At 38.7% G+C, this 15,908-nt stretch overlaps 1 protein-coding gene across 1 annotated transcript; it reads right to left on the reverse strand.

Annotated features, from left to right (window-relative positions):
• Positions 1-12,462: 12,462 nt before the first annotated feature.
• LOC128743282 (zinc finger protein 239-like) lies at positions 12,463-14,329 on the reverse strand. Its single transcript, XM_053839826.1, has 3 exons — positions 14,216-14,329; positions 14,028-14,164; positions 12,463-13,970 (listed from the first exon to the last, which is right to left on the reverse strand). Exons 1-3 carry the CDS (start codon positions 14,327-14,329, stop codon positions 12,551-12,553), a joined length of 1,671 nt encoding a protein of 556 aa, XP_053695801.1. The 3' UTR covers positions 12,463-12,550.
• Between the last annotated feature and the right edge of the window lie 1,579 nt (positions 14,330-15,908).

The raw sequence follows: 15,908 nt of genomic DNA on the forward strand, positions 1-15,908 counted from the left end.
CTTTCAAAGTTTGTCAAGAAATACATGATTAGGCAAGCGATCTGCTCATGTGGTAAACAGAGTGCGCCGTTCATGACTAGACTGAAAACGGGCAGATCTACTTCAAGGAGTGTCTACAGAAGCGTCTGCTTCCTCTGTTGAAGCAACACGAGGGTCCTTCGATCTTCTGGCCGGATCTAGCTTCGTGTCACTATTCAAAGGATGCCCTGGTGTGGTACGAAGCCAACGGGGTTACTTTCGTTCCCGAGCACATGAACCCCCCCAACGCGCAATAACTAAGGCCCAATGAAAAAAAATGGGCTATTATGAAGCAGGTACTACGGAAGCATCCTAAGGAGGTCAAATCTGAGGAAGACATGAAGAAAAAGTGGGTTCCCGTACAGAAGAAGCTGCAGCGAGATGTTGCACAAAACTTTTTGAGTGGAGTTAAGCATAAGGTACGACGTTATGGTTATGGTATTGAAATGGAATGAAATAAATATGCCAAAAGCTTACTAATGGGTTATATTTTATTGTCTGAAAGTTTGAAAAGGATCGGTCAATTAGGTAATTTTCTACAGCGTTTCTTCCGTGACGCAATTTGTTTTGAGACACCCTTTATTCTAAAAATTTCATTTTAGACTAACTATTTTATTTCTATATGGGAAACTCTTCCTCCCTCTTCTACGATGGGATGCCATGGATTACCGCTCGGGGGTTTATCCTGAATGAAAAATTTCCAAACGACTTGAAAGTATATCTTCTTCTTCTTCAACTCTGTTCGAACTGTCATCGGACAGTTCTTGGTAAGGGCCGAGTGACTATGACTATAATGCCCTGTGGTGTTTTGTGGAAAGTATATCTTAGAGAGAATTATCTCTTGTACTATCAATCCTTTTTGTTTTGAAATTCAAACGCATGACAAAGTAATGGACATTCAAACATAGAGGTCACTTTTTTAGTCAAAAAAGTTAACTTGTCTAAAAAATATTAGAAGAATATTGTTGCATATATTGTTGCACATACGATGTATTCCGTGATATCACGTGATTTATAACACGTATGTAAGAACGCCACAATTCACTGATTAATCTGTTCCTTGCCCAAAAGATGAATTTGATTTCTGAACAAATCTCAGCATTTAGTGAAATTTATGACTTAGTAAGGACTGTATCGAAAAGTATTTAGCAACATCTATCCGTGAATTAAAATGAAATACGATTATTATTTCAATTTCTGTTTTCGGTTTATTGAAGATCAGTACGATTTGAAATAATAACATGGCTTACATCAGTCAAAATATTAGGTTCTAAAGAAAGAGCGCACTTTTCATGAAACCCCTCCCAGCAAGTTCTGCACACTAGCTTTTGTGCATTTTCTGGATGCTGCTGTTCAATTTTTCTTGCATTCCTCTATGCTTTGGGCAACTGTTCCTTCCCTCCTGAAGATCCTCTTCACAATCGACCTAACGTTCAATTGGTCAGATCTCTGGACAATTTGGTGGATTGATGTTTTTCTCGCCGAATTGGATATTATTGTCTGAAAGGCACTGTAGTACAGGCTTAGCGCAATGTACAGATGCCAAATTCGGTCAAAAGAGAGGGGGAGACTGATACTGTTTGTAGACGGGCCACAATATTTTTTACAATTATTCATCTTTGTAAATTTGAGCATTTATTGCACACTTTGTGAAGAAAATACGCATCGCAGACCACAAGTACAAATAGCATACCATACTAAAACCTTCTCTCCAAACTTTTCCAGCGCAATCGTACTGTCGGTATCGTCCACCACCTCGTCCGCCGATTTCGTGTAGAATTTCGGCCCTAGAAGCGCTTTTGAAACCTGTTTGACGTAAGTTTCGTCGTCCATATAGATGCACTTGGTGCCGTTGTCTAATATCCATCTATAGTTACCGTGCCCTTATTTAGGCTCGTGATTGTTGCTCTCTATTGTATTGTGATTGTTGGTTCTATTAATGCTGATCACGGCTTTGAAGGTTTAAACTTTGTCATACTTCCCATAATGAAGTGTCTACAAAGCTATAGGAAATTCAATCTAATTCAATTCAATTCAATGCGACATTTGAAAGGAATCGCTTATCCTTTCCAGTATATAAATCTGGCGACCGTCTTAACACAGACTAACAGACGTAACACTGAAGCCTCATTCCATCGCCAATAAAAACGTTCATTTCAAATTTTATCTTAAGCCAAGACTCAAACAACAGTCGCTGCGTGAGGACGCCACTCGCATACGCTGGCGCTATTGTCAGATAATATACAAGTAAATTTATAGCATTGCCAAATTTATAGCAACCTACTCTGGCGTAGCGCGAATACTGCACCAGGAGATGCTAGTGTTTTTTCCAAGTTTTAGGGGTGTCATTGAAACGATGTTTTGTTAGAAAATTTGTTCGAAGTGTTACGTCTGTTAGTCTGTGGTCTTAACGTATAAGGAATTATCGAACCACTAGCCTTACCGCAGCTTGTAAACTGTTCGAGATAATTGAGAGTGGTGTAATACTGTCTCACACTAAGAACTATATTTCAACGGTGCAGCACGGTTTCATGCTTGGTAGATCTGTTTGCATTAATTTATTGATGTTTATCGAATAAGGAGCACAAGAAGCTAAGAAGTTGATCTATATTATCTTGAAAGCAGCTTTTGATCGAATTGACCATGCAATTCGACGTCAGGGCCAGAATTTCAGTAAAAAAGCAAAGCCTCGGCTACATTTCGATTTCGAAACTTGACGTTCTGTGTTTACACGACAGATTTCACAACCAGCTGTAAAGATACGGTAAGATCGCGGGTCTAGTGCGACGATTCTATTGACTGTTACAACCTCTGCTAGTCGAAATTCGGATATACAGCGCCTGCCTTATTAGACCAGTGTCGTATCCCGAGGCTAGCCGAAGTCAACTGAACTTCTGTAAGAAAAAAATACTACTTTAGAAAACGAGAGAGCGCCACAATGCCACGCTAGGCTCTGCTCATATCATGTGTTTACCGTGATCTCGCTACAATCGAATGCTGCTCAATTGTTCATTTCCTAATTTGAAGAAAACACAAACAATCATTCTGCAGAAAATGTAACATACGGCCGCGAACTCCAATTATGTTTTCTTTAGTAACGTCATTTACTGTGCAGAAATGCCTGCGAACAAACTATGACTTCATTGCTGCTTTAAAGTGAAAGTATGGCAGTATATAGGCTTCGTCCAAGAGAATCGACTGCGCCTTATACCCTTTTCCATGTTGGGTATTTATACCCTTAGTTTGACCAACCAGGTCTAGGTGAACCCACTTAGTAATTCCATGATAAATAGTGCTCCGGGTTTGTTCAAACCTTGTTTACTTGTTATTTTTCTGAAAACTTTAGTTTCGTATTTTTTATTGTGTTATTTATTTTTATTTTCATTATTATTACTAGCTGATTACCCGATTTTACTCGGAGCCCCTTTGTCTCTCAATCACTTGTACAACTGTAGTAACGAAAATTCTCATAATGCGAGAAATGAATCATTTTTTCTTCATTTGAATGTGTCTACTCCCTTTTGTCAGTTTCCCTCCTGTTGTCCCCCAGCCACTTGTAAATCTATCTTCTTCTCGGTAACCCTTTAAATCGAGACAAAGCCTTTTTTACGTTTTTGGACCTCCCCCTTGTTAAAGGCCACCCTTTTCTCCCTTTCAGAAATCCAACCACTTGCACAACTGATATCGTTCCAAATGCCAAAGTAACGCACCCCTTTTCCATTTGAACCTTCCTCCCCCCCTTGTAAGAGGCCATCTTCTTCTTTTGTCAACTCTCCGTGTTGAGTCTTTTATGTCATGTGTTTGACAAATGACGTATGATGAAATTCAGACGTTCCGGAATTATGACGGAACATACAATCATAGTTACATTCCATGTCCCCTCCGCCTTTCCTGTCGGCTCCTTCCTAACCAGCTCCCCCTTCGGTCACGAAGTTAATCATGCATCGTTTTGCTCTCTACAAAAATTCCTGTAACAGAAACGAAACAAATGTTTCTTTCATATACCTCTTTTCGTTGGAATTTCTCACAGTCACTTGCACAACTGCATCGACCGGCAAATGCAAGAGGCGACCCCTTTTACTTATCTGGACCTCCTCCTTGCTGGAAAGCCCCCCCTTCAAGTGCTGATCAAGGCGTTATAGCCTCCCCCGTATTAGGGACCTGCCCCCTTTTTATCAACACTCCAGTGTTTATTCCTTTATGTCAAGGAACATGTATGCCAGGTTTGGTAGAGAACGGTCAACGGTTCTGGAGTTATGGCGGAACATTCAAATATACTCACGCTTACTTTCGTATACCTAAATATAGATAAACGTAGTGAGTTGGGGTGGCCCTAAAAATAATCGTGACTCTTACTTTTTCACAGACAAATAAACTTTTTTGAATTCTTGATGTTATGTAAAAGACTTTCAGATCAAATATAAAAACCGAGATCTTTTTGAGTATTATTTTGTGATATATTCATTCATTTGAATCCCATATTTTTCATAAAAAGCGCATTTAGGTTAGAATTTTAACTAAAAGCTCATTAACATACCTTTCATTTGCTGATGATTTTTGGGATCACCGTCAGAAGTCAGAAGGGCGGACCCTAAGTGTCAAATAAATTAAACAGGTCTAAAATTTTTAGAAAACGAACAAGTACACAAACTTTGACGTAATTCAGAGCATTTTTGCAATGAGTACACCTGTTCCCGGTTGATCAGATTGCGTTGATTTTTTGGTTAATCAATTGAGGATTGAAGCCTCATTGCCTAAAATTCTCATTGCCTAAAATCGTTACACTGTGCTCTGGTTCGACCGCTGCTTGAAAATTGTAGTATAGTTTGGTGTCCTCAGCAAATAACATGGATCCTGCGCATCGAACGAGGGCAAAGAAAATTCATCCGGCTTGCCTTGCGACATCTACCATGGCGCAATCCCGAGAACCTCCCGCCATACTCAGATCGATGCCGTTTACTTGATCTTGACTCATTAGACTACCGACGAAGACCCCAGCAAGCTGTATTCGTAGCTAAAGTCATCCATGGTGAAATCGATTCTCCCAGGCTTTTGTCACTACTGGATTTTCGTGCTTCACAACGGACTCTACGTTCTATTGGCATACTACAAGTTCCATTCCATCGTACTGTTTTTGGATATAATGAACCAGTTACCGCATGTATTAGAACCATTTTGAAAGTTGAAGAGTTATTTGAGTTCGATGATCCTTCGCATAAATTTTTGCAGAAGATAAAAGCCTCTAATCTGTTATAGTAATCAGACTTCATGTAGACATTAGTCAGATGAATTACAAATATAAACATAAAAGCAGATTTCAAATAATCAAATGTTATTTTTGAGCGCCCTAATAGAATTTCAAATATCAGTAAAAGAAATTTTTGCTGTTTAATTCTTCTATTATCATAGTTGCAGAGCAGAGTGTAACAACAGTAGAATTAAATGGATAGTTTCTTTTCCTGATATGAACCAGATTTGTTCATTTGCCATTTGAACAAACCTCGGAAGTTCCTGTTTTTCTTGTTAATAAACTTGACATTATATTTCAAAATGGTATCTCCAATACTTAAGAAATATTATAATTTTATTTTCGTATTCACCATATCGAGCCGACATATATAATCTAGACAAAAAATTTCGACACTCTATAAATATACACTAAAACACAGCCAGCACTGCGGGTGGTGGAGCATTTTCAAATCCACAAACCATAACATCAAACAGCATTACACCGAATAAGACATTCGCAAAAAAAACAGCTGCAACCAGAGAGAAAAACAGCCGCATCACCAAATCACCCACCCTTTTACACAAATGGTTGCGTTTTTATTGACAAATAATAAATATTATTACCAACGATACATTGATATATATTATTATAACCAACAATATACTAATACAATACTCGTTCAACGATAATTATTCCGTTAAAATTGCGTTTCCTATATACTTAATGGTCACTAAGAAAGACAACACCAGGAAAACTCTGTTCCGAAAAAGAAAAGGCACGCTAGAAAATACGGAACGATCGAATAATCAATCACGAGCCGAAAGCACTCCGAGGCGATTTAAAACTACACATGTCGGACTATTATAGGTTCGAGCAGAAGCAAACGTTGTTCTACCTAAAGAATGTGCCACTCTCAGAGCCGAACTCTCAAAACCGAGTATCGCTTCGCTCTCAACCAAAAGGAAGAGTGATCGAGTTGGTACGATCGACTCGAGATTGCTGTGTTGCTTCAATAAAGTTTACATTCAGGTGAGGTGATGTTAGTAAAGTGGTTAATCAGAGCATTGGTTTAATCATAGTACTGGAAGTTTAATCATAGTCATTGGAGAAATCGAAAATCACGATCAAGCGTGATGTGTATCTATCAGAAGCAGAACAAACCCCATTGTTCAGTGCATTTTTTGTGTGATGTTTTTCGAGAGGAACTTAAAAAGGAACACTTAAAAGGAAAAAAAGATCATAGACGTAATATGTACCGTCAAGCGTCGAAGTCCTACGTCAAGCCTGCGTTTTGTGTCCTGAGACACAAACCCTTCTACTTTTAAATTTGCAGGAAAAAATAGGGGGCATGTGTATAAAGTGGCACAGCTGGGCCATACGCCCTAGTTCGTGTCTTCCTAAACTAGCACAAAATAAAATGCAAAACTAATAAGAAACCTTAAAATTCGATGAAAACAGCCTACTATGCAAATATGACAGTTGTCACTGGCTGTCAACCCAAAAGTAAAATAAATTGTTTTTTTAACAGCTTCCGATGTAATTTTTTGCGTCGTTTCCGTAAGCTTTTTTGTGGTTCAAATCTGTAAATATCCTGTTGTTGCGATTCGATTGCGTGAAGTGAAGCCGTAAAACATTAAATAACAAAAGTCATTTTTGGGGAGGTCAAAGTAAATTTTATTGCAAACATTTGCAATAAAAGGTGGTGATTTTAAACAGCAAACCGCATATTTAATCTAAATTGAATTTACTACATGGTATCACATACTAATGAGATGAAAATATAAAAAATATGACAATCGAATTGTTTGCTAATACCACTATTTCACTATTTTTCATAAAACATTCCTATTTGGAACAGTGAGACACACAGACAATGCTCACGAAATGCGAATTTTTTTTAATTTTTGCGTTAAATTGTAAATCGATCCATATGAATATGAATTGTAAACGAATTCTGAAGTGTAACTTAAAAGTCAGATGACTAGCATTATTCCTTTATAATATGAATATTATATGTAGATATGAAAATAGTCGGAATTTTCAATCATAGCCAGCAATAATGTATCCTGTATACACACAATAAACAGTACGTCCTCTAAACTATTCTTTATAACCAAAAAATATGGTTTAAATTGAATTCAAATATGTGTCTCAGTATTCAATACTTGTTGTCTCACTCTTCCCACCTATTAAGGAACAGTGAGACAAAAATACACCTTCACATTTGTGGCTGTAACTAATTTAGCTATTAACCAATATGACTGAAACTTTTTCAACTAGACAACTAGAAAGATATACCTTTCAAACCTTTGTATTAGGGATGTCCACGTCTCCAACATCTCCCCTCTAATTCAGCTGGTAAGGGTGGAACCGTTGCGAAGCCCTTCGTGCACGGGAAGAGCGGTGAGGAACCTGAACAGCTGATTCACTTTCGGTTGCAGACATGAAGTCGGATGACGAACTTGACGACGAAGATCATGTTGATGAAGCTGGGACAACAGGTGCCTCAGCATGTGCTTTTGATGATTGCAAGCTTACTGGTGTTGACGGTGTTGTAGAATTGACACTATCGGGAATACTGGTATTCCAAGCATCTAGCAAGATACGATCGTTTACCAAAACATTATACATTACATGACCAACAAAGCAAAGCAAAGCCTAGGTGCTACATTCCATACAGCGCTTTCGGCAGAATGAAGCTGTAGCTGATATATCGTTCATGTTTCGCCGTTACCATTTTCCGCATAAGCAAACGACCTTTTGCTTCATCATGTAGTCGTGCCGCATCTTTCTCGAAAAGATCATCGTATCGAGTATACCAAGCAGCAAAAGTGATGTTTTCTTCCGGACTGTAGTGGAATTCTTTGATGTTATTCACCAGTGAATCGAGAATTATTTCAGGGTTTGGTGGGACCTGGACATGTATTGATGACACAACGTTCCTGAAGAATTCATGTTGCTGGTGCATTAGCTGCTGCAGTTGCTGTTGCATGAAGATATGCTGCTGCATCAATTACTGGAAGAACTGGGCAAACGTTGCATCTGGAGATTGCCGTCCAGGTGGAATTGCACCATTCTGTTGCATTGTGGGATGCTTTTGTGGGATGCACTGTTGCTTGAAATAGGCCTTGCTGCTGACTAAATTCCGATGGTTGCTGCTGCTGGTTGGGGTTATGTCTTGATGAACCCGCTTAATTGTCAACGTGAGGGAATTTTAACTGATGAATAAATTCCGCACTTAACTACTTGTCGTCACTGCTACGGTTCGCGTTCGGAGGTGACCGATAAGAATATAAAACACGACCCGTACATTAACAAATTAAAAACTTAATTTTATTAGACGTTGACGTGGTACAAACACGTACAAATGTGTCTCATTATTTGTAAAACGAAACAGGAATGTCCTGTTGTCAGCACTGGCTAGCATCAACTGATGACAGCTGTCACTGTGACCAGAGAGCTTGGCCGTAATGATGTAGAACAGACAAACAGACGAGACACTCGCGTTATTTCCATCGTCCAATCAAAAACCACTCATTTTTCAAAAAAGCATGTTTCGCAACATGGCTACACCGCGGTGCGCGAGTGTTGCTTCGAGTTTTCAGTATAAAACCATTCAAATGTAAAAACCCTGCAAATGCAAGCTACTCCGCGACATGCCTAACAGAGGGTGCTAGTGTGAAAGCAAAATGTGTAGGACGATGGTTTTTAAAGGATTTTCTTCTATGTGTCATGTCAGTTCGTCAGTGGATGTAGGGATGTCCACGTCTCCAACAATAAGGGTTACGAAAAAATTCCAAAATTTTAGTTTCCGCCCGTTAGTTTTCCTACAAATTTTCTGTAGTCAGCAATCATTTCTGACTTAAAATAGAGAAAATATTTTTTGTATCTGCTTATGTCCTAATGTCAGAATATTTTTTCATCACTAGAAAGTGCTTTTTAAATGAAGAAACTTTTCTGAAGCAACTATTATGATATGTCAGGTTTCGAAGCTATTACTTATGTCTCACTTATTTTGAATCCGTCCGGCTACCCCCCGTGACGTTATAACGCGAGCTTCAATCAGTTGTAACTTAGGTTCTACTTAACTTATCTTCATTCTTTAGGCACCGCTTTAAAAGTATTTTTGAGTACAAAGAGAATACGGATTATTAGATTGTTCGAATTTGTTCTTTCTGCGAAAACGAAAAAGTACACCTTTTTCGTGACGCTACACAACTCAAAAAAATGGCCCTATTTCATCCACTTGGAATACAAAATAACTGCAAAATTCGCTATGTGCCCGAAACGGTGCAGCCACCTTCCCAAGTTTGTTCTATTTGTGAAGTCTGTGCACAGGTTTGTTAAAGAGTGAAAAGGATAGACAAAACTTTGCACCAAATGAATATATGGTACTACCACCGCCTTAGCAGAACATCCGTTCATAGCAATGAGCCTATCATGTCAAAAAGAGTTGTACATATTCAACGATGGGTCATGCTTCCCAACTCTTGTATGAAGGGCCAAAAGGGAATTGGTCGGCAAGCAACATCACTTACACGTACCAGGGGTTTAGAGAATCTCCTTCCAAGAGCTAAGTCGCCTGAGTCAATCTTTGAATAAGCCGTTTTAATGCAGAATGACTCCAGCAGGTGGGGAGAAGAGCCCGCTCATTATCCACTATGTGTTGTTAATCGGGCCAAGATTAACCCTACGAAGTTGACTGTTTCACTCTCCCTAGGCACACCGCTTCAAACAAGTGCTCTGATGGTCCCTCCCTCTTCCCGATTCTAGTTTATTTATTTAATACAGGTATTATATTTAATTGTATTTTATAATATAAGTAGATAAGAAAATAAGTAACATTACCTTTTTAAGTCTGTACCTACACATTTGTTTTATTATGTGATACATCTACATCCAATATTAGTTTCTTGTACCAAGAACTCTGTTGCAATTGAGCCCTGTTAGCGTTGTAGACTTCCTCAGAGTGCTTGTAACCTGTTCATACTTGATCCTAAAAAGAAAGTGAAAAACAAAAGAGACCAGAAAACCAGGAGAAGGCACAGCGATGGTGACTTCCTATCCCCGTGACGATTCCAGCATTGTGTATTACCCCTTGGTTCTAGTGAATTCTGTACCTATAATGAAATATTTTACTTGTTATTGTTCTAACTCAGAATACTGATGACTTTTTCTATATATTTTTTTTTTGTTTGCTTTTTCAGCATTTTTGTTTGTTTGTTTTTTTTTTCTTGTGTTAGACAAAACTTTGCACCAAATCTTCACAAACTTTCCATATGGTAGTTCCATGAGAGTACAAGAGATCGATTTGTGCTTACATAGCGAATTTTGAATCCGTCCAGCTACCCGCCGTGACGTTATAACGCGAGCTTCAATCAGTTGTAACTTTGGTTCTACTTAACTTATCTTCATTCTTTAGGCACCGCTTTAAAAGTATTTTTGAGGACAAAGAGAATACGGATTATTAGATGGTTCGAATTTGTACTTTTCTGCGAAAACGAAAAAGTACACCTTTTTCGTGACGCTACACAACTCAAAAAATGGCCCTATTTCATCCACTTGGAATACAAAATAACTGCAAAATTCGCTATGTGCGCGAAACGGTGCTGCCACCTTCCCAAGTTTATTCTATTAGTGAAGTCTGTACACAGGTTTGTTAAAGAGTGAAAAGGATAGACAAAACTTTGCACCAAATCTTCACAAACTTTCCATATGGTAGTTCCATGAGAGTACAAGAGATCGATTTGTGCTTACATAGCGAATTACACAAGCCCCTGGCAGACAACCATGTTCTCGCCGCCAACATCTCGTGTGTGCGAAAATGAGATAGCAATTCAGCACTGCGTTTCACTCAACTGCCAGCAGTCTGATTTGGGCCCGCTGTCAAATTTTGAGCCCCGGACATGCTGTCGCTGACGTTTACTGCAGCTCGATATAGAGATGTCGATGGGGTGGAATTACATCCAAACTATTTTTGGAATGGATTCACCATATCTTCTTTTTTAAGTTGGGTTTAACGCACTGCAGCAGCATTTTTAAAAATATCTCGAAAAATCATTTATTTCTTGTAAATTTCATTTAGCTTCGATACACGTTTTATATAACTTCCGAAAATGCTAGATTATCAGTTTTATAGTAGTTTTGAAAGGTTCAAACATTGCCCAATCATGGAAAAATAATCAACAATGCTAAAAGCAACTTTTATAAAATGTCTGGTTGGTATACCGGCCTGCGGAATGTGTCTTATATACATTTTTTTCGTTTTTCTAGTCTACATGGAATAAACGTTTTACTATACGTTGCCTAACAGTCATACAAACGCATCTTCCACGCCCATATTCAGCACTGTGCTGTTTAACTACTCCAAAACCAACTGTATATTCATTGACCAGAGGTGTTTAGACATACTTCAAAAGCAGCTATATAGCATGTGCTGAATAAAAGCTGTCGGTAAAACGTTTAATAAGCAAAAATTGTTCCTTGGACGGCGATGAATTTGAGGCAGTCGACGAATTACCCTGGTCTACCGTCTACTTTGGCTCACTGGTAACGGCGGATAATGATACTAGTCGTGGAATGCAGAGGCATATTATCAGCAGATGTCATGCTTACTATGGGCTTTACAAGCAATTGCGGTTGAGCAAACTAAGCTCCCGTACGAAGACGCTAATTAGACCGGTTGTTCTCTACGGGCATGAAGCATAGACAATGCTCGACGAGGATCTGCGAGTGCTCGGAGTTTTCGAAAGACGACTATCAAGAATGAACTTCGGCGGCGTAGGAGAACGGAGCATGAAGGCAGAGGATGAACCATGAACTCGTACAGCTCTATGGGGAACCCAGTATCCAAAAGGTAGCTAAATCTGAACAGATACGATGGGGAGGGCATGTTGCAATAATGCCGGAGAACTATCCTACGAAGATGGTAAGGAATAAAACGACCAGGAGCGCATCCAGCAAGATTGTTAGACCAGGTGAAGCGAGATTTGGCGGAGAGTACTTAATGTCTGAGGAACTGGAGAAACCTTGTTCAACAGACTTTGTCTTAGGACGGCATGCCACTTAAGTCAGTAAGACCAGTCGAGCAAAGTGACACCCGACGTGACTTACATAATAAGGCCCTATGCTCCATTTTCTGTTCAATATCAACGTAACTGTTTTGAGGTATGCTTATATTAATGTACAGAAAACCCGAAATTGATTTGCTTTTAACTTTTTTAATTTCAATCTGTGTGTCAGCACATATGGGTGTACTACAAATTTAAAAACATTAAGATGATTTTCGATCGCATGTACATTTTAGCTCTTAGTTTTCTTAATTTTTTTGGAAGAGGACGTAAAATTTCCATCGTTTGAATCATCTTTTGTGCTAGTCTGACTTACTCCTTCTTGATGTACCTTTTTCTTATGAGCTGTTAGCTCCCAGTTTTGGTAAAACCGCGCGTCTCCACATAACTCACATGCAAATGGGCGCTCTCCTGTATGAATCCGACGAATATGCACTTGCAGTTTCGTGTTGCGCTGATAAATTTTGTCACAAAATTCACATTTGTACGGATGAATCCCCTCGTGGGCCAACTGATGCACATTGCGAGCAGAATAGGTACCAAACGCTATATCACATTTATTGCATTTGTAAGGTTTTTCTCGAGTATGTACTTTGCCATGATGAACTAAATGAGCCTTCGATTTAAATCGACTCGAACATATCTCACAAACAAACGGACGTTCATTAGAATGTGAAACCAAGTGAATATGTAGATCCGATTTTCGTAGAAAACTTTTAAAGCAGTTTGGTTCTGTACAAGCAAATTGTTTAGAATCGGAATGCAACAACCGGTGCGACAAAAGGGTACTACTGGTATAGAAAGATTTATTACATGTCTCACAAATGTATGTACGATCAGAATGAGTTTTCATGTGGTTAAGCAGTGACCCACGACAAGTAAATCGTGCACTGCATTGCTCGCAAGCATGATTTCTTTCTCGATATGCATACGTTTGATGAAAATGCAAACGTTTTTCGCTAACGAAACGTTTAAAACATATTTGACACTCGAACGGTTTGGCATTATTACGTATTTTCATTTTCTCGTGCACTTCTGATGAATGATGTTTTAGATCGTCTGTTGTTACAAAGCGCAATTCACATCCGCAACAGATAATGCCACCAATTTGCTGCGGCTCATCAACTTTTTGGACAACTACCTGTTCATCACATGATTCAGTTTCAATGGCATATTGGACTTCTTCACAAACATCCTGAGCTACCTCCAGGTATTCAGCGTATTCCTCATATTCTTCTTCTGCGGAAGGCTGTACTACGGTAATATTCTCGGATTGTGTCAAATGTATATCTAATGTATCGGAGGAAAGATTTTTCGGTGGGAGTTTGTCAACATCCTCTGAACTTTCAAACTTTTCACCATCTATTTGATCCACATTACATATTGATAAATTGATCTCTTGCTTGATCGTTGTATCTGCTTCCTGATCTGCGGTGTGCACGATTAGCATCTCCGCTTCGACCGCTGCTTGGCTATCATGCACTTGAACATCGGCGATTGGTTTTTGAGATCCAAAAATGCTCATTAATTTGTCGTTTTCGGCGACATCTCTAATTACATCGGAAGAAATATTGTTTAGCCCGGTTGCTGCTGAATCTCTAAAAGATATTTTCAATGCTTCTCTCTTAAAAAATGATTCAACTGCTTCCATTCTAAAATATATATAATTTTAGTATATATTAGTATGCAGTAAAATTTATCATACAGACTTGCGACGACTTTTCTCCAACAAGAGACGAAGCTGAGTATCGGAGTCTAGGCATTTTAATCTTATTTTGAAAGATTTTAGTACGTCTTCCGAACATTCTTTACAAATAAATCGTGGAAGTCCATCTCCTTTAGAAATCTAATATATTTTTGATTAGTGATAAAGAAAGCAAGGAAAAATAAAACCTACCTTTAAACCAGTAAGATCGTTTACCATATCCGCTATAGGAATTAGCTCCAACTTGGAGAACAACGATAAAAAGACATCAGCTTCCTCAACCAGACAGATCCGACAAACGTCCATGCCAAAGAATACAGCACGGAATTTATGCGTACAACTCTGAAAATAATGAAGTAATGCAGGTTGCAGTCAGAGATGCCATATTTTCTAAAAAAAATGTCTGCAACTGCTCGAAAACCGGAAAAATCGAGCAGTTTTCCGGCTACTCGAATTTTCTGGTTTGAAAATAATCTGCGAAAATCTGCACACTTTTTTAGGAAGTCTGTGAAAGTTTAACGAGCTTCGAACAAAAATCTGCAACAAAACAATAAAAGTCATAAAAACTGCAAATATCTGCAAATATCTGCAAATTTATAATGATCTGCAAGACCGTTCCAAAAATCTGCAATTTGCAGACAAATCTGCAAATCTGGTATCCCTGGTTGCAGTGGAACTATAGGATTGGGCGATACCGTATCGATACCCGCGATATCGATACTCGAAGGCCGATATTTCGATATATTTCATCGATACTTACGACGTCGATATTATGCTAAATCGATAATTTCATCCCGATACTATTTTGATAAAGCGGGATATGCAGCTGAAAAAATATAAGCTAAAACTCGGCCAGGAAATGCTAAAGAAAGCAATATTTTAAGGATTTTTTAACGCGTTGTTTTCTTTTCAGGTAGCTACACTCAGAAAAATAACCTGACAAAATTCATAAGATTTGCCTTATGAACGTTTGAAAAATCAATAATTTTCAATTTCATAAGGTACGTATGGAATTCATAACAGAACAATATGAATTTGGAAACATGTACTGTTACTTTTTGTACTTACACATTAAGGTAAATATAACTCATATGAATATAAAAAACATACTGGCACCACTTCGGCAAATTCGATGAATTTATAATATTACCTTATGAATTTTACTTTGTTATTTCTTCCCGGTGTCTGTCAACTGTCAGTCGGCCGCGGCCGGTCAAGTCAAGTTCAATTAAAACGCGCACGCGATTTGTTTTGGTTTTGTGTAAGAAAAAGTTAGTTTTTTGTGTTCGAGTGCGTTTCATTTATTTTCACCTGTTTCGGGATGGCCACTACTAAGGAAAAGGCCGCTGAAGTGGTTGAAAAGGTGAAAAATTGAATAAATTTAACAACGCCTTGCAACGCAATGGCGATAATTGTTTTTCCAAGCGAAAAAAGGTGCGAAGGAAGAAACTGTTCCCTTTGAAGGGCCTGAAGATAGTGCGTGACAAGAAGTTAAAAAAAGTTGTTGGTAGTGAACGGAAGGTGTTTCTGAAGTAAAACAAGAGCTACTTGTCGACTAAAGCTATCATCCGCAAGCGTGCGGGAAAACAGTGCTTCAGCAATTACAAGCGTAAGATCCGGAAAACGTTGAACTGGGGTATGGTTTTGATCCTATTGGCCGGTCGTCATAAGGGCAAGCGTATTGTCCTGCTGAAGGTTCATTCCGCAGAACCACATCATCAATAGCTACTTCCGTCGAGTGGTCAAGAAAAAGAACGTCCGCAATGAGACATCTAAAAAAAACTGCGGGTTTGGATGACGGCTGAGCCACAGGTAAGTTATTTAATTTATTTTTTTCAATTCGTTTATTTAATTAGGCTCATATGCGGAAACTTAAAGGAGCCGT

The sequence above is a fragment of the Sabethes cyaneus genome, chromosome 3 (genome assembly GCF_943734655.1).
Source record: "Sabethes cyaneus chromosome 3, idSabCyanKW18_F2, whole genome shotgun sequence".
NCBI classification, from domain to species: Eukaryota; Metazoa; Arthropoda; class Insecta; order Diptera; family Culicidae; genus Sabethes; species Sabethes cyaneus.

Coding starts and splice junctions, on each gene's coding strand:
- LOC128743282 (XM_053839826.1), bottom strand. CDS start 14,329: ATGGACGTTTGTCGGATCTGTCTGGTTGAGGAAGCTGATGTCTTTTTA. Junction 14,165..14,215: donor ACGATCTTACTGGTTTAAAG/GTAGGTTTTATT, acceptor AAAATATATTAG/ATTTCTAAAGGAGATGGACT. Junction 13,971..14,027: donor TTGGAGAAAAGTCGTCGCAA/GTCTGTATGATA, acceptor TATATATTTTAG/AATGGAAGCAGTTGAATCAT.